This window comes from Panthera uncia, chromosome C2, assembly GCF_023721935.1.
Source record: "Panthera uncia isolate 11264 chromosome C2, Puncia_PCG_1.0, whole genome shotgun sequence".
In the NCBI taxonomy this organism is placed as follows: Eukaryota; Metazoa; Chordata; class Mammalia; order Carnivora; family Felidae; genus Panthera; species Panthera uncia.
In genome coordinates this window covers 79,077,607-79,102,157 of record NC_064810.1, presented here as the reverse complement: position 1 = coordinate 79,102,157, position 24,551 = coordinate 79,077,607, and the positions used below count along the sequence as shown (strand labels likewise).

Genomic DNA, 24,551 nt, shown 5'->3' with positions numbered 1-24,551 from the left:
CGCCCTCGCCTCCTCGGAGGTGAAGTGTACTGCGCTGATTGGCTGCGAGGCGCCGGCCGCGTGTGATGTCCCGAGCAGCGATTGGCTCTCGCCTGCTAGGGGCTTCTCTCCCGGGGACTCGGGACTCCCGGGAAGTGGACTGGCAGGGGAGGGGGCGAGCTAGCTGTAGCTCCGGACCGAGGAGGAGACCCCGGTGTGAGGCGGCCTCTCAGCGCCGGGTGGGCTGGTGAGCCGACTCGGCGGCGGCGGAGTCTGTAAGGAACGCGTGGGCTAGGGACCGGCACAGAGGCCGGCACAGAGAAACCATGGCCCCGCAGAACCTGGGCACCTTCTGCCTGTTGCTGCTGTACCTCCTCGGGGCCGTGATCGCCGGGTGAGGAACAGGCACCCGCGGGCACGGGGCCCGTGAGTCGGTCAGTCTTGGCTGGGGTAGAGGGAGCATTGCCAGACTGAGGGAGTGGAGAGGGGCGTTGCTGAGGTGAGGCGGTGGGGGCAGAAGAATGGCTGGTGTGGGCCAGGCCAGCGGGCTGGAGAGGAGAGCAGTGGGTGGCTCGAGTGAGAGGAGCTTAGGTCCAGAGGCCCTTAGAGCTAGAGTTGCCCAGAGGAGTGGGACTTGGATGCAGTGCCAGACACACTGTGGGGGTGGGGGTACTGCTGAGCTGGATGGAAAAGGGGACCATACAGTGTTGAGCCTGCATCGAGCCATTGGAGGGGCTGACATTAAAGTGGGTGGGTTATTTTGCGAGTCTGAGTGAAGACGTGAGAACAGGTAGGAAAGTCATGCTGGGACTAGAGGAAATTGGATTGAGGGAGCAAGGCAGACGCTTTGGAGAGTTCTTGAACTTCCCAGCTTCTTGAGATAATTGAACCTAAGCTGTCATCATGCCTCACTGTCTCTCTCCATGGTACATTCTTGAGAAGCTGAATAATCTTATGAGCGGGAAGAGCATTTCACCAACAGGTAGTGTCAAGACCACCCACCTCACTTACGAATTATGTGACTCTGAAGGAACCACCTAAATTCTTATCTGTAACATGAGGGTAATAAGATTCCTCCTGTAGGAAGGGAATAGGACCACCTGAACTCTTAAGGATCCTTCCATCCGTTTAGATCCATGATCTTACAAGCCTGGTGACCACGGGATATGATCTGCCAGGCTCATATTTTAGAATGTGGGGAAATAGTAAAGTCTTAGCTTCTAACAATTCATAAGTTTCTCTAAATGGAGGAGGTGCTACTTAACAAAGCTTTAAAATTGAAAGTGCTTGTTATTTCTTAAAAATTTTTCCCCCGTGCATGTCTGCTTAAACTTTGTTGTCTTCTTTATCTTGTGAAACATTTCAAATTTCTTAAAAATTAACTTCTTCTAGGTAATGCTTGTTTTTCTTAGTATGTTTTTGTTAGTACTTAATTAAAGCAACACATACCCTAAGATATTTAAACAAATGTCAATATGACTACTGTTAATTCTTTAGCTTTAAACATCAACCTTTTATAAAGAAGTCTTTTGGGAACTGTAATATTGATGCTAAACTATGCCAGTCATCTTTTCCCTGATTTTTTCTGAGCTGTTACTTAGCCATTTTATATTATTATATTTATACTATTATATTGTTATTACATTACATTATTTTTGTATTATTCTAAGTGAGACTCATTCTTTAAACAGCTCTTTTGTTACTAATTTTAATGAACCTTTTGATTTAGTCCTTGTCTCAAGAGATGTCAGATGTTTGCAGATTTTTGGGAGGAGGCTAACGCATCTAACTTTCATGGAATCCCTTGGGAGTGACCATTTTACAAACTTCTACATGAAATGATTAAATGACTTTCCTAAAGTGGGACTAAGAGCTTATGGAATAATTTTCTCAGTGTGGTGGCTTATATCACCTGGCACCCCAATGCATTTTATCCCCACTACGTTTTAAAATCACCATCACTGCTACATTAGCGTGTCCATTGTGAACAACTTTCCCATCCCCTTTGTTGAGAAATGCATTTTCAGAATAACTTTCGGTGGCTCAAGTGACTCTGCCAAAAGGAGTAGGTGTTTGTGAGCATGTTTATTCATTTCATTCAGTGTGTGTGTGTGTATGTGTATATATATATATATATATATATATACATACACACATATACAGTTATACATACATACATATACAGGTGTCTTCTATGGGCTACAGTCCCTGCCCTGAAAGTTTATTATACTCTGTTGTATCCATTGGCCCTTCTTGCAAAGATTCCTTTTGTAATTAATTTGGTTCAAGCATAGTCCCGTGCAAGGTGGTCAGTGGTCAGCCCTTATCTCCCACATACATATCATGCCATGTGTGTATTTGTAGCTGCTGAGACTTACAGGCTCCTGTATGTGGGCTTCAGCAGCTGTCTATAATTAAGACTTGACAATGACAAACTAGTATAACTACTAACAATGACTGCAAGATTGATACTTGCGCTTTTAGCAAAAAAACACACAACTCATACATCCAAATAGATGTTATTCTTTCTTCAGGGCTCTTACTGGATTTTGGCTTAACCTCCATGTTAGCCTCTGAACTTAATTTCAGTCACTTCATGTTTAACATTTCAAACAAAGCTACTACTAGAACATTTATGTGATGTAATCTTGTAAAGAAAATCGCCCTTTGAGGTTGTCACTTGACCTTTGGAAACAGCCAGAAGTCATTTAAAGTCACTAATAGAGGGAATGAAAAAGGAGAGTTAATTTGATTATACGGTTATTGGTTGAAAGTAACACATATGACCATAAATAATAGTTTTCTTGCCTGAAGATAGTTTTAAGAGAAGTATACCACAGATGTTTTGAATAATTTCAGCAAAGTTCAAAAAGTACATAGGCTGTCATTGTGATTGCTTCAATGTATAAGAACTCGTTACAAATTCCGAGGTTTCTCTTTGTAGTCATTCTTTTTTTGTGCATCACGTGTATATCTTCATTTTCCTACCTCTTTGCTCATTCACAGACCTAATGTAAAGGAAAAAATTTCACTTTTAAAAATGTAATGTATACTTCTTTAATGAAGTACCCTTTCCCTCTCCCTACTCCCCAGGCGAGATTTCTATAAGATCTTGGGGGTGCCTCGCAGTGCATCTATAAAAGACATTAAAAAGGCCTACAGGAAACTGGCCCTACAGCTTCACCCTGACCGGAACCCCGATGATCCTAGAGCTCAGGAGAAATTCCAGGATCTAGGTGCTGCTTATGAGGTGAGTCAGTAAAAAGGATGAAATAGGAATGAAACCTACAGTTACAGAAAAGACAGTGTAACACAGAGTAGCACTCCTTTCTTTCAGGTCACTTCTTTTTCAAAATAGACAATGGGTAAAAGTAAAGTCAGTGTTTGCTGTTATATTGTACATTAGCGTTAGCATACTGCCATTTTCTGACTTTTTCCCAACAGTATTTGTTTTATTAAGGAGGGTAATGTTGAAAAAGATGAAAGAATGATTGATAGATTCATGAGTAGACTGATCCTCAGTCGATCAGTTTGAGAGCTAGAGCCAGAAATAGAATCAAAGTCTGAATGAAGATTGCAAATCCACATGCCCACATGGACCAGACACACAGCGTGCAGGGCGGTTATAAGATAAAACATGACAGTGGCTACTCTGCCTCCATATTGGGATTCCCTATTAAGGGAACGATGAGGACTGTGACAAAACTAAAGCCCTCTTGCCCCCTTTCAAGGGAAGCTGTTTTTCAACCCCAGCCAGTTTTTGCCATGTACAAATGGAAACATGGTGTTGCCATTTAAAAAAAAAAAAATGCTGTTTTTATTTTAAATTAAATGAGAAGTCATTTAATTTTTCAGGAGAAGTGCTAATCCAGATTTGTATGTAATTCTTTTGACTGGAACATTTTTGTAACTAATTCGATTTAAAAATTTCTTTTTTGTGCTGATCAAACAAAACACAGCTACAGTTTGCAATTTGCAAACTAATCTGGAGAGGAAGACACTTTCAATATCATCTCATTTAATCTACACTAGGTCACCATAAAATATAGAGCTGGGCATATTCTTATTTCCATTTTCTTTTTTTCATTTTTAATAACACTGAGGAATATTTGTTGAATGCTTAATAAATTATATACTATTTGAAAAATTTATACACAGATTCTTTCAACACTATGGTGAAAAAATCTTATAAATAAGTTCTGATAATCTTTTGTCTATTTAAATTAGGAATTAGCTGTTTTTCTTTTTCTTTTTTTTTTTTTTTTCAATGTTTTTATTTATTTTTGAGACAGAGAGAGACAGAGCATGAGCAGGGGAGGGGCAGAGAGAGAGGGAGACACAGAATCCAAAGCAGGCTCCAGGTTCTGAGCTGTCAGCACAGAGCCTGACACACTCTGGGGCTCGAACTTACGGTCTGTGAGATCATGACCTGAGCTGAAGTCGGAGGCTTAACTGACTGAGCCACCTAGGTGCCCCAGGAGTTAGCTGTTTTTCATGTACTGCAATTCACCTTTCCTCTAGAAATAGATTAAGAGATCAGGGTAGGGAGGGGTTCCAGGTTTAATGAGGTATAGTTGACAAAACTGTAAGATGTTTAAAGTGTATGTCATGATGATTTGATATATGTATATAGTGTGAAAGGATTCGGCCCATGTAACTAACACGTCTGGCACCTCACTTACTTGTCTCTTTTTATGGTGAGAACATTGAAATTCTGCTGTCTTGGCAGATTTCAGTTATACATTCCAGTGTCGTCATGCTAGTCACCATTGCTATTTTCTAGAAGGACACAGAAAAAAAATAAACTCTGGAAGTTATGGAGCTAAAACTTTTGAATGCAAGTTAAATCCCTGGATAGTGAGAAGGCTGGAAACAAATCCGAAAAATACTTTAGTAAGTCAGAAAAACCCAAAAGGAAGAGATCCCAAGGCCTAAATTAAAGAATCCACTGACCTGAAACAGTGACTTATACCTAGGGGAAACCTAGGCCTAATGGGGTCCCCCTTTTCCTGTTGATACCTTCAGGGATCCTATAGGACCAAAATTCCTAACCTGGAACCCACAAATAAACTTGAGAGTGTTGGTGGACCCTCTTAGGCAGAACATTTTGTTTCTTGCTGATAATATGGATTCCATATTTTGCACTGTATTTCCCATAAATATTCCCATTGTTTGCTAGGAACCCAATAGTCCAAAATATTTTTTAGGGAAGCTGCTGCTAAGAATTTACCATGTTCTTTCAAGTCTACCATATTCTTTAGCTATGACCTAGACAGGCTGTACATAAATCATTCATGAGATTGAAGATTATTTAACTCTAAGAACCTTTCTAGTCACTAGGTCTAATTTTCTTTTTTCTTTATATCATTCATTTGGTTGCCTTTGGTCGGTAGATAAATTAGTGTTCACGAATCAAAATCCCAGTTAAGTTGAAGAGTCTTTTGTGAATAGAAATTTGTCTTCTCTACGGAACTGGGGTTACTGTTGGCATTTTAATTAGTTGAGACTCTAGGTTGGTTGGCCAGTCAACTAAGAACCTTTCTTTCTTTTGAAATTAAAATAGCTTCTAAGACCATGGAATAAAATTGCATTCCTTAGAAGACAACTGAGGAAGAAGTGAATTATAATAGATAACTTTAAGGGTAGTTTTTTGGGAGGGTTATTACAGAGGCCTCTGCTGTCTGTAAAGAGACTGACTTTAAAATAGTTTTTGTTTGGGGGTTTTGAAATGGTGTTTCTTTTAGACCCATGTGTGGGATACATTTCTTTGCAAGACCAGACCACAGTAGACTTGAAAGTAAAAATATTGAAACTGCAGATCACATGATGATAAGAGTTTTGAGGTTTTGTGTTGTTGTTTTTAAGTGAATTCTGCCCACTTCTACTTCCCTGAAGTAGCTTTTTTTTTTTTTTTTCCTTTTGAGGATATTTACCAAATATTCCTTTCCATGTGGTCTATCATAATGCTTTTAGTCAAGTACTCTGGTCACTTTTGGACTAACCCATTTGTCTTTCCTTTTAAGAATGCTTTCTCTTGGGGCACCTAGGTAGCTCAGTTGGCTCAGGTCATGATCTCACAGTTCATGAGTTTGAGCCCCACATCAGGCTGTGTGCTGACAGCTCAGAGCCTGGAGCCTGCTTCAGATTCTGTGTGTGTGTGTCTCTCTCTGCCCTTCCCGTGCTCACACTCTCTCTCTTTCTCTCTCTCTCTCTCAAAAATAAACATTAAGGGGCACCTGGATGGCTCAGTCGGTTAAGCAGCCAACTTCGGCTCAGGTCATGATCTCACAGGTCCGTGAGTTCGAGCCCCGCGTCGGGCTCTGTGCTGACAGCTCAGAGCCTGGAGCCTGTTTCAGATTCTGTGTCTCCCTCTCTCTGACCTTCCCCCATTCATGTTCTGTCTCTCTCTGTCTCAAAAATAAATAAATGTTAAAAAAATTAAAAAAATAAATAAACATTAAAAAAAGAAAAAAGAATATTCTCTCTTATATACGCAATTTCTTTTAACATTTAAGATAAATTTAGAAAGATAAAATATTTTAGTGGCTCCTTACACATCTCTCAGCCCTGAGCCAGAAGTGTGTCCTGTTTATATATGCTAGTCAGGTCTTCCCTTTCTTTTGCTGAGTCAGCAAGCCCCATCTACTTCCAACCTTTTCCTGAGCCAGTGCAAGTATGGGTTTGAAATAACCCTTCAATCTGCTGTCTAAACAGAAGTTTTAAAATGACCAAGAAGGTATAAAGTTATTTAACTGTCAAAATTATATGTGTGCAAATACTTCAGATTTCTCTAAATAGATGGGAAGCTTTTTCTATCTGTCTCTCTCTCTTTTTTTGTGGGGCGGGGGAGCATGTTGAAAGCAAATTTTAAAGAGTATGGAAGCTTATTTAGTTTTTATATTCTTCAAATGGGTCCAGTCTTTTCAAGCTGTGAAATTGACCTTGAGCAGTCTTCATAGAGCAGTGTTTTGTTTTGTTTTTTACTTTCTGTAATTCAAACTCAGAAGATTACAAACTTAAACATACACGTCAGACAGCATTCTTCCACAAATGGATATCCAGATACCGCCCAAAATAGAAAAGGGAATGTGAAAATAGAGCAGGATAGACCCTTCTGAAGGGCCATTTGATTCCCTTGACTTGTCAGTCTCCTAATGTGTATAACATGGAGGGGTGTATATGATATGGACATGTAGGTAGGACTGAGCAGATTTTCAAGCTGTACTGATTTACTGCTTCTGTCACTAATGGCAATCTGTCATAGTCCCATCCTAATTTATGGTTCAGAGAGCTACTGCCTCATACAGGTTAACTGCACGAGCACAAGAATCACACTGAATGGGAAGTAACCCTGAGGAATTCATCTCCCCTCTTTCCTGTTGCTGCCCTCGCCTTCATAGCCACATTGCTTATCTCAGATATGGTTTTTATGTGACTGGGCGAATTTTGATAAATTAAAGACATGAGTTGAGCAATGTAGAAGTTCCCAAATGAACAGTGCATCAAAGAATTTCGTCTGCCAAAGAAAATATAAACATGCCTTAATACATAGTGGAAACTGCATTCCACAAAAATCTTAGACCCAGTATCAGAATTAAAAAAAAACATGAATGTACCTTCATCACATCTTGCCAACCCCTGATCTTTTCCTCCACTGGCTTTTGCCCCCCAGGTTCTGTCAGACAGTGAGAAAAGGAAACAATATGATACTTATGGTGAAGAGGGATTAAAAGATGGGCATCAGAGCTCCCATGGAGACATTTTTTCACAGTAAGTAATTTGCCCATCTGCAAAGTATTAGTGTCTGAGAATGGATCATTCGGTCATTGTTAAAGATGTATCCCTGTTGCCTGCTTCAGAAGCTTTTGATGAAGAGTACAGCTCAACTGATTCTTGACCACAAGGTCAATCATCCTCCTCCCTGTGGGAATATACTCTTCTGTTTTCATAAAGCTCTAGAAAATACAGGTTCCTGTCCAGTCAACTGAATCAGTCAAGTCACCCTTGACAATGCTGGGGGCACTGTATGTTGTCCCCTCGCTGTCTTAGAATCTGCAAACCATTAATGAATGAGATTATTTCTTATGAGCAGAGAGAGAGCGAGAGATTTCTATTCCCATACCCAGAACTGCCTCTTTTTCATCCTATCAACAGGAGAGACACCTACAATAATCGGCATTGGTGGAAGGAATTAGAGTAGAGGCTTTTTGTCTCCTGTCGCACGTGGCTTTCCAGGAGTGCTGAGTGGCTGGGATAATAAACACCTTTCCCTCCCACTCTTTGAACCCCTCTTTGTTGAGCATTTGAATTTTCGTGTGCCCTGATGATGCCATATAAGATCTTAATCTGGGGTTTCAAATCAAGGTATAAACAAAAAGATGTTTGAGGATGCTTTTCTATGGGGAGAGGGTTTATTGCTTTCTTTAGATTCTTAAAGGGTTTTGTGAACCCTTTCCCAAAGAAGGTAAGAATCACTGTTGCACACAATAGTCTCCCCCATCTAGTATTTGAGGGTGACAGTAGATTTTTCAGGACTTGTGAAGATGTGTGGGTAATGTGGTTAGGAAATCCTTCTCTTCCCCAGGATTGATTTGGTTGTTTTAGCCTACTAGGGAAGTGTCCCGTTCCCTTGACAATTAGAAGTGATACCTAGGGATGCCAGAAAGAGAGAAAACGCCATCTGTACCACCGCCCCCCCCCCCCCTCCTCAATCCTCCCTCTCTGTTTTTGTTGAAGTTTCAGGGAATCTATTCACCAAGATTGGTTGGTGGGTGGGAAGTAGTTATCTAGCTGGCATCACTGTGCCAACATCTGAGGCTTCTTAACATCAAAAATTAACATTAAGATTAGAACACCTGCACATTTGAAGGTCATTGTATTAATTCAAAGTGATGCTTTTGTTACTTATAAGAACTGATTTTGATCTTGTAGAGATCAGAACGTCCTTTTTCTTAAGGTCCAGAATTGTACTAAGTCTGATGCTTTTTTAGTTTATTTAGTTATGTACCCAAGAGTTTTGTACAGAACAGTAGCTTCTTTAATTAAAGCTAGTTTCTAAAAATTACACAAAGTGAACATTACAAGTGTTCAAAATTACCATTTGAGTCAGTATTACATGAGTTTATATGTACTATGCCCTTTCTCGATAAGTCCATTATATCTTGATATTCCTTGATATTAAAACAGATTAGTAGGTCATTGATTATGCCCAACTTTGAATTCATGGATGCACTGTATGCACTGCACCATATGTCTGGACAATATGTATTAAAAAGTAAAATTTTTCTGTGGGATATGGCAATATAGTTGTGTATGATGTATGACAAAAAATTGTGTGTGATGTATGACTCCAGTGTATTAAAAATGTCAGTTTTTATACAATATTATGTTGGTAGGACACAATATTGTATCAATGCGAAGAAAATGAAATAATTGCAAGACATGAACTCTGATTTCTTTTCCTGATGATTTTTACACTTATCCACAGCTTCTTTGGAGATTTTGGTTTCATGTTTGGAGGAACCCCTCGTCAGCAAGACAGAAATATTCCAAGAGGAAGTGATATTATTGTAGATTTGGAAGTTACTTTGGAAGAAGTATATGCGGGAAATTTTGTGGAAGTAAGTTCAAACAACACAGCTATTCATATTAATTCCCAGAATTGTTCTTTTGACTAAAAGCAGGAAATCTCTGGGTACCTGCTCTGTCTTTCAGGGGTGGGGAGAGTGACCAGATGCACAGAATTGAGTTCATCATAATCCCAGGTTCATAATCCCATTGTTTCATGAGCTCCTCACCCAGCCCAAGAACTAAATACAGCCAGACCATGTTCGTCTACCTGCACGTACTTCCCTGTTCCATCCCCCTGCCTCCCCTTCAGAGGGAGCTCCTGTCCTGTGTTCTGTCTTTATTGTTCCCTTGGCACTCCTGTTTGTTTGTTGTATTACATGTACATGAATACCTGAGTAAGATATTGTTGTATTTTTATTGCTTTTGACTTCGTGTATGGTAGGATGCTATTTTTACAGTCTTTGGGACTGGCTTTTTTCACTATAGTGTCATCAAGATTGCTGCCTGTTGTTGCTGTAACATGTAATTCTGCTGAGTAGAATTTTATTGTGACCACATTGTATCAGTAGGCACGTAGGTTATTTCCAGTTTTTTTTTTCCACTGCCCAATAGTGCTTTTGTGAACATTCTTATACACACATCCAGGTACATGTGAGCAAGAATTTATCTTGGGTGCATATATGTGAGCGTGGAATTGCTGGGTAATATGAACCAATGTTCATTTGTACAAGATAATTCCGTATTGTTTTCTCAATTGATTAGTACCAGCACTTCCGCCAGCCAATTATAAGAGATCCTGTAGATCGCCACCTCTCTAAAACCATGAATTGTTAGGCTTCTCAATATTTGCCTGTCAAATGGGTAAAAATGCTACCTCATTACGCTCTTGATTTGCATGTTCTCAGCTAATTAGGATAAACACTTTCATATGTTTGGTCTTTGTTGGCCATATGTGATAAAAATATAGCCTATCAGTTTGTAACTGGTGTGTTCATTATATCGAAGATTTGTTTAAATGAACAGAGGTAATTGATTTTAGTGTGGCCAAATTTATCAGTCTTTTATGGTGAGTTTTTGTGTCTTGTGTAAGAAATTCTTCTCTGCCCTAAAATCAGAAAACGATTCACATAATATTTTCTACTAAAACTTCGGGATCTTTTAATTTGAGGTTATCTTTTTTTAGTCTTGGAAAATTTATCTCCGTGTTTTTCGATATATAATCCTCTTTGTTGGCATTTCTGCCTCTATCTCCTAATTTTCTTATAAATATAAATATATAAGTGTATATATATATATAATATGTACATATATAATAAATATCTATATATATTTAATTCTGCTTCTTTAGCCTCCCCTGCTTTCTTCTAGAAGAGTGCCTTATTTGGGACTTCCAGCTCATTACTTCAGTCTTTAGCTATATCCATCCTAATAGTATCCCATTGCTGTGTTTTTATTTCAACTCATATTTTTATACATAATATCTCTCCTGGATTCTTACATTATTTCTTATTCTATTTCACTTTGCTGATGCCTTCCCTTATCTCCTTAAATATTACCATGCTTATTTTAAATTCTTGGTCTGTCTTCTCTAATACATTTGCTTAAAATACATGTTTTATCCGGTTTGTTGTCTTTTCTGGGGCGTGGGAGGTGGAGGGCATGTAGTCAGACCCCTCAGGTGTCTAGATGGTTTTTTGACCTTTGAGCTCATACTCCCTCCACCATGGGGATCAGCAACTTTCTTGCCCTGGTAGGGCATCTTGGGGCGAGCCCTTGCCTAGTGGTTCTAACTGTGTTTTATTTGTTTTCTGAGAGGGCTTTTTTCGGTCTTGTTTGCTGTCTGGGGTCTGTCTGTTTTGGAGAAGAGGGGGTCACCCAAACTCGTCCCAGGGCTGTTCAGGAGCAAGGCGACAGCAGAAAAGTCAACTGCTTTTCCCTGACACCTTCTCAGTGCCCCCTCTAGCCACCGCTGCCCCAAGATGCAGCCACCACGCTGCACACATACCAGTTCAGTACAGCCTTCTGTCTCTGAAGCTTTCTCACAAATTGTGTGTTATGATTATTGTTTCCTGGAATTGACGTCTTACAGTGTTTCCAGGATTTGGGAGGAGCTAGCTGGTAGCCCACGTATATGTACCAGCTCGACAAGAAGCATTTTCTTTAGTTGTGGCTTCTGCTCTGAAGAGTTGAAAAAAGAGGACTGGACAATTACAGAGGATGCAGCTGTCTCGTCATACTGTTGTTCAGTCTGAAGGGTGAGAGAAAGGGCAGTGAAAGTATTTGGGCCGTCTCTCCTTCAAAAGCAAGATGGATTGTTGGGTTGGGAGAAAAGAGGTGAGCCTGATTAACCCCCATGTTCCCTGCAGACCTGTTGTCTGCAGACATCACCGATATATACTGTGTACATCACTCTTTGCAGTTAGTGTGTCCCGAAACAAAAATCTATGCTGGTGGCCTTGCTATTTAAACGACTCTGTGGAAAATTCTTTTTCCGGGAAAAATTACCTTGAGAGAGAACATAGTAGTTAAAAGCATGGACTCTGGAGCTAGACTTCCTGGTTTCGAACACTAGCTTTGCCATGTATTAGTTATGTGACTTTGGTTGTGTTCCTGAACCTTTCTGTGCTTTCATTCCCTCCCCTGTACAACGGGGACAGTAACACTACCTGCCTCATGAGCTGGTTGTGAGGACTGGTTGAGTTCATACGTGTAAAAGCATTGCTTGCCTTGTAGTATGTGCTATAAAGTGTCTGCTCTAATTACTGTTACTGTTGTCATTTATTCTGCTGACCTGGGCTTTCATATATTTGTAGGCTTTAAGGGATTTTTCTCCCAAACATTTGTGTCATCCTGCTGCCTGAGCACATGCCTTGTGATTCGACGTTTGGCTAACTAAACAGGCAAACACAGGAATACGTTTCTTCACGTGTACTCCTTCCCACATACCTTGAGCAATCGGCATGTTTGATTGCAAGCAACTACAAAGAGATGATTATTGTGTCCCTTACATATTCAGTGTCTGAATTGAGATAACAGTGGGAAACAGCCCTGGATTGAGTTGCCTGAAACAAGGAAGTGTTTTCATTGGGTTTATCGTAGGTAATGGTATGGTGGCAGCTAATATCAGCTTTTGAAGGCTGTGGTTGTTCTTCAGGCTGTGGTTTTGCTTTGCACGGCTCAGATTTCTTCAAGGATAGCAATTCTGTGAACTGCTTTAACTCAGCGGTGTTTTCTTGTGGCTCGGAAATGCCCATATCATACACGTTATTTTCTGGCCCTCTTCTGACTCCCCTCTTTCTTCTCCAGCTTCAGAATTTGAATCACTTAAGCATCTGTTTGCTTCATTCCTGTGGGGGGTCTGATTTGTAAGTCCACAGAGACTTCAGTCGCCTCGGGTCTCCCTGAGGGGTAGCTTGCCAGAGAAGAGGAAGTTCTGGCCTGGGCGTGTGTGCAGCCCTGATCAGTTGAGGAAACCAGAGGCTTTTTTACAGAGAGAGAAGCTGACGTTGTTTATGTATTTCTAGGTAGTTAGAAACAAACCTGTGGCAAGGCAGGCTCCTGGCAAACGAAAATGCAACTGCCGGCAGGAGATGCGGACTACCCAGCTGGGCCCTGGGCGCTTCCAAATGACCCAAGAGGTGGTCTGTGATGAATGCCCTAATGTCAAGTAAGTGGAGCGCTTTCTTTGTTCTACCAAGAGACACTCGAATCATGTCATTTGTCTAATGCTAATGGTCTAGATCTAGATTTTCCCCTATCTTTCCATACCCTTCTTTCACACGCTCTCAAGTTCTACCAGAGGATGGAACAAAGACATGTACATTTTTATATTTTCCAAAAGTATTTCTTCTAAATATTGCCCTCTGTGTTTCTGAACTAATAAGCAGTACCCTTTATTTCTGAATATCCTCCTCAAATGTTAATGTTTCATTTTTCCCACTCGGAATATTAGAGCAGTCCTATATGTCTAACTAACATTTCAGATTAGAGAAAGACTCTTTGCTGATTATGTTAGGAACACAACTATTTAATTAAACAGTATGATATATATATATATCCTGGGATCAGGAAAAATATCCGATAGGACAAACTTTGCTGCTGATTCCTGATAAACATGACCATGTGGTTACAGGTGCCCTTTATGTAAGTGTGAGTAGTTTACTCTGTTATTGATCACATGGCTCAAAGTAATCAGTCTATTGCAGGTTTCTTCGGAGGCAAGTTACAAGATTATATAAGGTAGAGTAGCTTTGCCCTAGCTTTTGGCAAATAGAAGATGTAAATGGATCTCAGATGGCTTTGTCAACTAGAGGTACAGAACAGTCTTCCAAGAAATGACTCTGATAGAACAGAAAAAAAATTAATTATGTGTATCTGGGGTTTGGTTTGTATTTTCATTTTTTTTCTTTCTAAATTCTCTTTGTCTCAGACTAGTGAATGAAGAACGAACGCTGGAGGTAGAAATAGAACCTGGGGTGAGAGATGGCATGGAGTATCCCTTTATTGGGGAAGGTGAGATGTTGATATTGATGTTTTACTGTCCTCACTTTCTATTCCCTGGGTGCTTGTGAATGCCTCCCACCCCCACCTCACACCCTATCCTAATGGCCACATAGTAAATGCACGTATCATGTCCCACAGTCTTTTGTCCGGTTTAAACCTTTCAGGACCTTCGTGGTTGTCCATGTTAAGCCATAGCATTACAGTGTATCTTTTGAATATAATGGCCAAAAGTTACCACTTAGTAACTTTTTATCTAGTAGCCTAAGTTATATCAAAATTTAAGGTGTCCAGGGGTGCTGGGTGGCTCAGTTGGTTGAGCGTCCCAACTCTTGATTTCAACTCAGATCGTGATCTTAACAGTTTGTGAGACTGAGCCCCCACATCGGGCTTTGCACTGACAGCTTGGAACCTGCTTGGGATTCTCTCTCTCCCTCTCTCTGCCTCCCCTGCTTGTGCTCTCTCTCCCCATATAAATAAATGAACTTAAAAAAATCTGTTTAATAAATAAAGAAATAAAGAAATTAGAGTGTCCAGACCTTAATGGATTAATTTTAACTCAGCAATGAAAGATGTATAGCTCTACTTGGCATTGATAAGATACTCTCAGACCTCCCCTTGAGGTTAAATTTAAAACTCCAAAAAAAAAAAAAAAAAAAGAAGCTTTAAGACTTCAGGTTCAAGAAATCATTGAATCTTTCTTTGTTTAGGAAACAGTTCAAGTTGTTTATTGCTGTGCCTGAGACACAGGTGATCTTTACTAATAATCCGAAACTTGATCTAACCAGTTAGAGATACTGCTTTCGTGGGTAGATTTGGTAGGCAACACCCAAGGTAATGGATTTAAAAAATTCTCTCAACTGCGGATAGATCTGCAGTGTTCAACTTGTGTGACTTACAACATGCCATCATCTCTTCTGATTAGGTGAGCCTCATGTGGATGGAGAGCCAGGAGACCTGCGGTTCCGAATCAAAGTTGTCAAGTACGTGATCTGATTTTGGAGTCCCTCTCTTTAGCCCCCGCTTTTCAGATGAGTTAGATTAGAGAATCTGGATAGCCACCAGGACATGGCTAGACTTTTTCCTCTGTTTCATGCACTTAAATGCCTTAATGATCATTTGTAACTCTACAACAATACTAAAAATTAGGGGTTGGGGCCTAGGATTGAGCCATTGTATATTTACTCACGACCTACAAATCCAAAAGATGTTGGGAGGAAAGAACTGATAAAACAAGTAAGGAGTTGTAAAAGAGAGGCAAATACAAGTGGTATTCAAGGAGACCTGAGATTTCGACTGAGGAAGCATGGCACCATACAAGATTGGAGGACTCTACGTAGAAAGAACCTTCTATTACATGATAAGCAGTTTTTCTTCAGCATGAAGTGCCGCTTATACAAGAATTTTGCCTGGGACTCAGGCTTTCTTGTTTATTATTTCTCTCTTGTTACCACTTTGTTTTTGTTTTTTGATGAAGGATTAATATCTTTATTTTTTTTTTAATTTAAATTTTAGTTAACATACAGTGCAATATTGGTTTCAGGAATAGAATACAGTGATTCATCACTTATATACAACACCCAGTGCTCATCCCAGCAAGTGCCCCCCTTAATGCCCATCACCCATGTAGCCCATCTCCCACCCAGCTCCCTCCATCGACCCCCAGTTTGTTCTCTATCATTAAGAATCTCTTGTGGTTTGTTTCCCTGTCTTCTCCTTTTTCCCTCCTTCCCGTATGTTCATCTGTTTTGTTTCTTAAATTCCACACATGAGTGAAGTCATATGGTATTTGTCTTTCTCTGATTAACTTACTTCACTTAGCATACTACATTCTGGCTCCATCCACATCATTGCAAATGGCAAGATTTCATTCTTTTTGGTGGCTGAGTAATATTTGATTGTGTGTGTGTGTGTGTGTGTGTGTGTGTGTGTATTGGAAGGCAACTGAGCACACCTGCTGCCAGGACCTACTAAAGGAAAGAAAAACCTGTGGGAAAGTGTGTGACCTGTGAAGTGGTATATTGTCACAGTAGTTTATTTGAACTTGAGACCATTGTAAGCATGACCCCAACCTACCACCCTATTTTTACATACCCAAGTTCTAATAACTCTCATATCCAGGGTTTTATTCAAACTCTGTTGAGGCATTTTACTAACTTCATTCCCTTTTTGGTCTGTGAGACACTTCAGAATTTTCTAACGGAGTTTACTGTTATTTAAAAATTTCAAGTTCTTCTTTTCCACAAATGCCACCAGCAGATTATAATTTTGTCAACAACACTATCTCCTTTTAATGCCACCAGACTTAGATCTGCATCATTCATGGTATAAATTTTACTGTTACAATATAATTACCATCTCTCTCTTAAAATGAGATCAGGTTAGCAAATGATATAACAGCTTTGTTGTTGTTGTTGTTGTTTTTTCAAGACAAAGGCAAGCTTCCCTAAGCTTGAATTTATAGTTATTAAAAAAGAAAATAAATTTTAAAAAAAGACACAAAAAAAATAATATGGGCAATAAAAAATTATTTTAAACAAAACAAACAAAAATACACAGACACACATACACACACACACACACACACACCCTCTTTATTCATCACTTGATGGACCTTTGGGCTCTCTCCATAGTTTGGCTATTGTTGATAGTGCTGCTTTAAACATTGGGAGCATGTACCCCTTCGAATCTGTGTTTTTGTATCCTTTGGTTAAATACCTAATAGTGCAATTGCTGAATCTTAGGGTAGTTCTATTTTTAGTTTGTTTTTTTTAATATGAAATTTGTGGTCAAATTGGTTTCCATACAACACCCAGTGCTCATTCTAACAGGTGCCCTCCTCAATACCCATCACCCATCTCCCCTTCCTCCCACCCCCCCATCAACCCTCAGTTTGTTCTCAGTTTTTAAGAGTTTCTTATGGTTTGGCTTCCTCCCTCTCTAACTTTTTTTTTTTCTTCTTTCCCTCCCCCGTGGTTTCTCAGGATCCACATAAGAGTGAAAACAATGCTATTGCTGGGTCATAGGGTAGATCTACTTTTAATTTTTTGAGGAACCTTCACACTGTTTTCCAGAGCGGCTGCACCAGTTTGCATTCCCACCAACAGTGCAAGAGGGTTCCCATTTCTCCACATCCTCTCCAGCATCATCTCCTGATTTGTTCATTTTAGCCACTCTGACTGGTGTGAGGTGGTATCTGAGTGTGGTTTTGATTTGCATTTCCCTGATGAGGAGTGACGTTGAGCATCTTTTCATGTGCCTGTTGGCCATCTGGATGTCTTCTTTTTTAACGTTTATTTATTTTTGAGACCGAGAGAGACAGAGCTTTAATGGGGGAGGGTCAGAGAGAGAGGGAGACACAGAATCTGAAACAGGCTCCGGGCTCTGAGCTGTCAGCACAGAGCCCAACGCGGGGCTCAAACTCACGGACCGCAAGATCATGACCTGAGCCTAAGTCGGACGCTTAACCGACTGAGCCACCCAGGCACCCTTGGATGTCTTCTTTAGAGAAGTGTCTGTTCATGTTTTCTGCCCATTTCTTCACTGGATTATTTGTTTTTTGGGTGTGGAATTTGGTGAGTTCTTTATAGATTCTGGATACTAGCCCTTTGTCTGATATGTCATTTGCAAATATCTTTTCCCATCCCATTGGTTGCCTTTTAGTTTTGTCGATTGTTTCCTTTGCAGTGCAGAAGCTTTTTATCTTCATGAGGTCCCAATAGTTCATTTTTGCTTTTAATTCCCTTGCCTTTGGAGATGTATCAAGTAAGAAATTGCTGCGGCTGAGGTCAGAGAGGTTTTTTCCTGCTTTCTCCTCTAGAGTTTTGACGGTTTCCTGTCTCACATTCAGGTCCTTTATCCATTTTGAGTTTATTTTTGTGAATGGTGTAAGAAAGTGGTCTAGTTTCATTCTTCTGCATGTTGCTGTCCAGTTCTCCCAGCACCATTTGTTAAAGAGACTGTCTTTTTTCCATTGGATATTCTTTCCTGCTTTGTCAAAGATTAGTTGGCCATCCTTTTTGTGGGTCCAATTCTGGAGTCTCTATTCTATTCCATTGGTCTATGTGTCTGTTTTTGTGCCAATACCATGCTGTCTTGATGATTACAGCTTTGTAGTAGAGGCTAAAGTCTGGGATTGTGATGCCTCCTGCTTTGGTTGTCTTTTTCAATTTTACTTTAGCTATTCGGGGTCTTTTGTGGTTCCATACAAATTTTAGGATTGCTTGTTCTAGCTTCGAGAAGAATGCTGGTGCAATTTTGATTGGGATTGCATTGACTGTGTAGATAGCTTTGGGTAGTATTGACATTTTAGCAATATTTATTCTTCCAATCCATGAGCATGGAATGTTTTTCCATTTCTTTATATCTTCTTCAATTTCCTTCATAAGCTTTCTATAGTTTTCAGCCTACAGATCTTTTACATCTTTGGTTAGGTTTATTCTTAGGTATTTTATGATTCTTGGTGCAATTGTGAATAGGATCAGTTTCTTTATTTGTCTTTCTATTGCTTCATTATTAGCGTATAAGAATGCAACTGATTTCTGTACATTGATTTTGTATCCCACGACTTTGCTGAATTCATGTATCAGTTCTAGCAGACTTTTGGTGGAGTCTATCAGGTTTTCCATGTATAATATCATGTCATCTGCAAAGAGTGAAAGCTTGACTTCATCTTTGCCAGTTTTGATGCCTTTGATTTCCTTTTGTTGTCTGATTGCTGATGCTAGAACTTCCAACACTATGTTAAACAACAGCGGTGAGGGTGGACATCCCTGTCGTGTTCCTGATCTCAGGGGGAAATATCTCAGTATTTCCCCATTGAGGATGATATTAGCTGTGGGCTTTTCATAAATGGCTTTTATGATGTTTGAGTATGTTCCTTCTATCCCAACTTTCTTGAGGGTTTTTATTAAGAAAGATGCTGAATTTTATCAAATGCTTTTTCTGCATCGATTGACAGGATCATATGGTTCTTTTCTTTTATTAATGTGATGTATCACATTGATTGATTTGCGAATGTTGAACCAGCCCTGCAGCCCAGGAATGAATTCCACTTGATCATAGTGAATAATTCTTTTCATATGCTGTTGAATTCGATTTGCTAGTATCTTATTGAGAATTTTTACATCCATATTCATCAGGGATATTGGCCTGTAGTTCTGTTTTTTTTGGTTTTTGTTTGTTTGTTTGTTTGTTTTTGCTGGGTTTCTGTCTGGTTTGGGAATCAAAGTAATGCTGGCTTCATAGAATGAGTCTGGAAGTTTTCCTTCCCTTTCTATGTTTTGGAACAGCTTGAGAAGGATAGGTATTATCTCTGCTTTAAATGTCTGGTAGAATTCCCCAGGAAAGCTGTCTGGTCCTGGACTCTTGTTTGTTGGGAGATTTTTGATAACTGATTTAATTTATTTGCTGGTTATGGGTCTGTTCAAGTTTTCTATTTCTTCCTGTTTGAGTTTGGGAAGTGTGTGGGTGCTTAGGAATTTGTCCATTTCTTCCAGGTTGTCCAGTTTGTTGGCATATAATTTTTTATAGTATTCCCTGATAATTGCTTGTATTTCTGAGGGATTGGTTGCAATAATTCCATTTTCATTCATGAATGTGGTAATTGCAGGGGATTTTAATACTCCATTTACAGCAGTGGATAGATCATCTAGACACAGAATCAATAAAGAAATAAGGGCCCTGAATGATACATTGGAGCAGATGGACTTGACAGATATATTTAGAACTCTGCATCCCAAAGCAACAGAATATACTTTCTTCTCGAGTACACATGGAACATTTTCCAAGATAGATCACATACTAGGTCACAAAACAGCCCTTCCTAAGTATAAAAGAATTGAGATCATACCATGCACACTTTCAGACCACAATGCTATAAAACTTGAAATCAACCACAGGAAAAAGTCTGGAAAACCTCCAAAAGCATGGAGGTTAAAGAACACCCTACTAAAGAATGAATGGGTCAACCAGGCAATTAGAGAAGAAATTAAAAAATATATGGAAACAAATGAAAATGAAAATACAACAATCCAAACGCTTTGGGATGCAGCAAAGGCAGTCCTGAGAGGAAAATACATTGCAATCCAGGCCTATCTCAAGAAACAAGAAAAATCCCAAATATGAAACCTAACAGCACACCTACAGGAACTAGAAGCAGAACAGCAAGACACCCCAAACCCAGCAGAAGAAGAGAAATAATAAAGATCAGAGCAGAAATAAACAATATAGAATCTAAAAAAATCTGTAGAGCAGATCAATGAAACCAGGAGTTGGTTTTTTGCAAAAATAAACAAAATTGATAAACCTCTAGCCAGGCTTATTTTTAGTTTCTTGAGGAGCCTCCATACTGTTTTCCAGAGCAGCTGCACCAGTTTTTATTCCCACCAACAATGGAAGAGTTTCTCCGCATCTTCACCAACACCTGTTGTTTCTTGTATTGTTAATTTTAGCCATTCTGACAGGTGTGAGGTGGTATCTCATCGTTGTTTTGATTTGTATTTTCCTGATGATGAGTGATATTGAGCATCTTTTCATGTGTCTGTTAGCCATCTGGATGTCTCCTTTGGAAAAGTGTCTGTTCATGTCTTCTGCCCATTTAATTCACTGGGTTGTTTATGTCTTGAGTGTTGAGTCTGATAGGTTTTGATCTGATAGATCTTCATCAGATAAGTCATTTGCAAATACAGTAAAACCTTGTTCTGGAAACATACTTGTAATCCAGAGCACCTGTATATCAAAGCGAATTTTCTGTAGTCTAATTACTTGTAGTTTTACTTATGTGCTTTGCCTTCTGATGTTTCTAAGCTCCTTAAACATAGGATATAATAAATTTTACATAACCTTATATTTTTCAGTTAATACTATCCACAAAGGAATGTCTAGTAAATGCCTGTTGTTTCAAAGAGTGGTATTCATCCTTTCCCAAGATTTTTCTAAAAACCCTTTGAATGTTTTCCAAAGATGGAAGTTTTTTATTTTTGCCTTGTTCTGTTTTTAGGCACCCAATATTTGAAAGGAGAGGAGATGATTTATATACAAACGTGACAATCTCACTAGTCGAGTCTCTGGTGGGCTTTGATATGGATATTACTCACTTGGATGGCCACAAGGTAAACAGACCAGTTTCCTGCTTCCTCCATGTGGATGGTTTTGAGATTATGTGTTTGGTTTTTCTTTTTATTTGGAAAACCTATTTCTTTGGCTTTCAATGCCCTGATGACGGTTCCCTGTCCCTTTCTCCTTGCTGCTGTGCTGAGCTGTGACGTGAACTCTGGGCACCAGTGCTCACTAGAAGCCGTGTGTCGTACTTCAAAAGTACCCATCCTACTCCAGCCCATTCCCTTTTGCTTTCTAGGTACATATTTCCCGGGATAAGATCACCAGACCAGGAGCCAAGCTATGGAAGAAAGGAGAAGGGCTCCCCAACTTTGACAACAACAATATTAAGGGCTCTTTGATAATCACTTTCGATGTAGATTTTCCAAAAGAACAGTTAACAGAGGAAGCAAGAGAAGGTGAGCAGTCTAATGAGAGAGAGAGTACGTGCGTATATGTGGTATATGAGTATGAGAACAGCGGTTAAAAAGGGGCAATAAAAACAAAACCCTCCAGTGACATCACACATCAACCACTAACCCTACTGCAGACAGAACTAGGAATTGGACTTGACTTTCTGTAAAAGACATATTCAAAATTCTTCTGTCACTGGGTTAAAAAAAAAAAGGCTGGGTGTGCTGGGCTTTAAAACTTGGGGTGTCTGGACCAAACTGTAGAGGGAAGGGTGAGGTGTACATTAGAAGGGCTAGGGGCCTTAGGATGGTGTCTGCGATGGCTGATGAGGTAAGGGCCCAGTTGGTGTGTCCTAAATAATAAGAGGAAAGAGAACGGTGGAAGAGGTCAAAACTGAAAAGAAGACAAAGAGGAGGGAATGGAAGACAACTGAAGAGCTTTCTTTCCATTTTGATGGCCTCTTCTCACTTCTCATTTGGTAGGGTTTTGTGGGATTATGTGTGGTATGTGTGCTTGAGCACCAGAAAGTCATGAGGGGCTGTCTTGGACCTACATGTGCGTGTGGGGGTGAAGGGTATCCACATGCAATGAACTTGAACAATTCAGATCCGTTGTTGTCATGTGGCCTTTTGTGAGCCTCTGCGTGAAACATGTTCTTCGAACTCTACAGAAGTGACATTTTTGTTGATGGAATCATTTGTTCCTTCTTTCTTCAGGTATCAAACAGCTACTGAAACAAGGATCAGTGCAGAAGGTATACAATGGACTGCAAGGATATTAAGAGTGAATAAAATTGGACTTTGTTTAACATAAGTGAATCAGCGATATTTATTATCAACAGGGGTTTTTGTGTGTGTGTGTGTGTGTGTGTGTGTATGTTTTTGTTCTTATTTTCAATATGCAAGTTTGGCTTAATTTTTTTCTCCTGATGATTGTCATGAAATGAGCAAGAGGGTTTAAGAATTTGTCCATTTGTATTCAGAAAAGAATGACCAGCAAAAGGTTTAATAATACCTCTCCCTTTGGGGATTAATGTCTGGTGCTGCTGGCTGAGTTTCAAGAATTAAAGCTGCAAGAGGACTCCAGGAGCAAAAGAAACACAATATAAAGGGTTGGAGTTCATTGTTAGCTGTTTCATTCAAAATGCCAACTGGAGAAGTCTGTTTTTAAATACATTTTGTTGCTATTTTTTTCTTGACTCCTGTTTCTTGTTGGTTTAGCTACACTGTTGTCCTTCTATCCCATCTGGTCGCTTTCCCTTGATCTACCCTGTGTCCCCCTGGGCTCCTGCGGGCTAGTCGGCTTGACCTCCCATCAGCCAAGATGGACCCACAAACCTGCAAAAAGGGTGGTAATGATCCAGTCCCCATACCCAATTAAACGCACATAGTATCTTCTAGAAAGGAGCTTGAAGAAACTGAGTAGAGACTGGGGTACAATTGTCCCTGAGAAAATACATTTCCTCTCATTTCATTCGGGAATAATCTGATATGGATACCTTACTGTTTAAAAGTACTTTTCACATACATAATCTCTGTTGACCTCATGATTAAAAAGCCTTTGGTTTGTGTTAGGAACCAGGATTACCATTGGCCCTAAAAAATGCGTGTGACCTGTAGATTACTTTTGCCTCCCCAGGTGGCCTCTGATTCAGTGGCACACGACTTGAGTAGACTTGGTTTTTGAATCTCCTTCACTTTTCTGCAGCCCCGTCACACTACTTTTCATATACTTGTGGACTGCACGGTTCCATAGAGTGGGACAATTTCTGTTGTGTGTGCGGAGCTGCCTTCCAGCCATCCGTGTCGTTCCAGAAGCACTCCCTCCTTTGTCTCTTCAGCAGCCAGTGATACTATTTGCTTTTTCGTTGCATTTTGCCCCCGATTTACAAAAATGAGTGGAAAAGGGGAAAAAATGAAAACTTCATCAGCTCAGTACAGCTAACAAGGTGAGAAGCAGCAGCACACTTTGACAGGTACTATTTGGACCTGAGCACAACTGCATGTTCACTTGTGAAGGAAAAGGACAAAGTTAAGAGGCTTATTTGAAATGCTGGAGATCTTAGAATTCAAATGAAACCACATAAATACATATAAAGTTTAGTGGACTTTTTGTACATTTGATGTTCATTATGTACTGGGTTGTCCTAGTTGAGCATTTTTTAGGAATAAACATCAACATTTTACATTTTTAAAAATAACTTTTATTTATATTTTATTATTTTGTTATTAGTTATTTTTAAAAATGTTATTTTGAGACAGTGCAAGCAGAGGAGGGGCAGAGAGAGATGGGGAGAGAGAATCTCAAGCATGCTCCGCATTGTCAGTGCAGAGCTCGACGCAGGGCTCAAACTCAAGAACTGTGGGATGGTGACCTGAGCTGAAATCAAGAGTCGGACTCAACCAACTGAGCCACTCAGGCACCGCTCCCTTACACTTCTTAGCCCAAGAGAACTCCTGATCGTTATCTGCACTGGCTCATCCTCCTCTTTCTAAGATTTTTGCAAGAGTCGGTCACATGGTAAGAGCTAGAGTTAGTAGTCTTGGCTAGAAAGACCCCATAGAGATTGTGTTCTTGGTACAAATAATGTTAATGGGGCCTTGTCACACCTGTTAATCCATGGTCCAGACAGCCATGATTTGAGAAGTTAAAAAAGAATATTCTTTTATCATTTGACTCTGAGCTTTAGTTCACTTTGTCTGAAGCACCCTGTAATGTGGAATGATTTGTATCAAAGTTTCACAGATTTTCTTGTTACAAACCGTTGGAGCAGAATGGTGGAGGTAGAGATGTGGGGAGATCTTAAAACCAGGCTCCAAAGCCCGAGCTTTTAGCACTATGGTATAAATTTTTCCCAGACGTTAATGTCCCAAAATGTCCCTGAGACAGTGGTTCCCTACCAAGTAGATAAGCGTCTATCCAGGAACGTTGCAGGGAGGGTTCTTAGGCTTGGGAGATTGTAGCAATCATATGTGTGCTGCCTTGAAACC

General features: G+C 39.9%; 1 protein-coding gene across 1 annotated transcript; it reads left to right on the top strand.

The window, feature by feature from the left end:
- Window positions 1-112: 112 nt before the first annotated feature.
- On the top strand, window positions 113-22,766 carry DNAJB11 (DnaJ heat shock protein family (Hsp40) member B11). Its single transcript, XM_049629541.1, has 10 exons — window positions 113-373; window positions 3,073-3,229; window positions 7,652-7,749; window positions 9,467-9,599; window positions 13,074-13,216; window positions 13,979-14,061; window positions 14,975-15,032; window positions 21,050-21,161; window positions 21,407-21,566; window positions 22,278-22,766. Exons 1-10 carry the CDS (start codon window positions 306-308, stop codon window positions 22,340-22,342), a joined length of 1,077 nt encoding a protein of 358 aa, XP_049485498.1. The 5' UTR covers window positions 113-305; the 3' UTR covers window positions 22,343-22,766.
- Window positions 22,767-24,551: the final 1,785 nt, after the last annotated feature.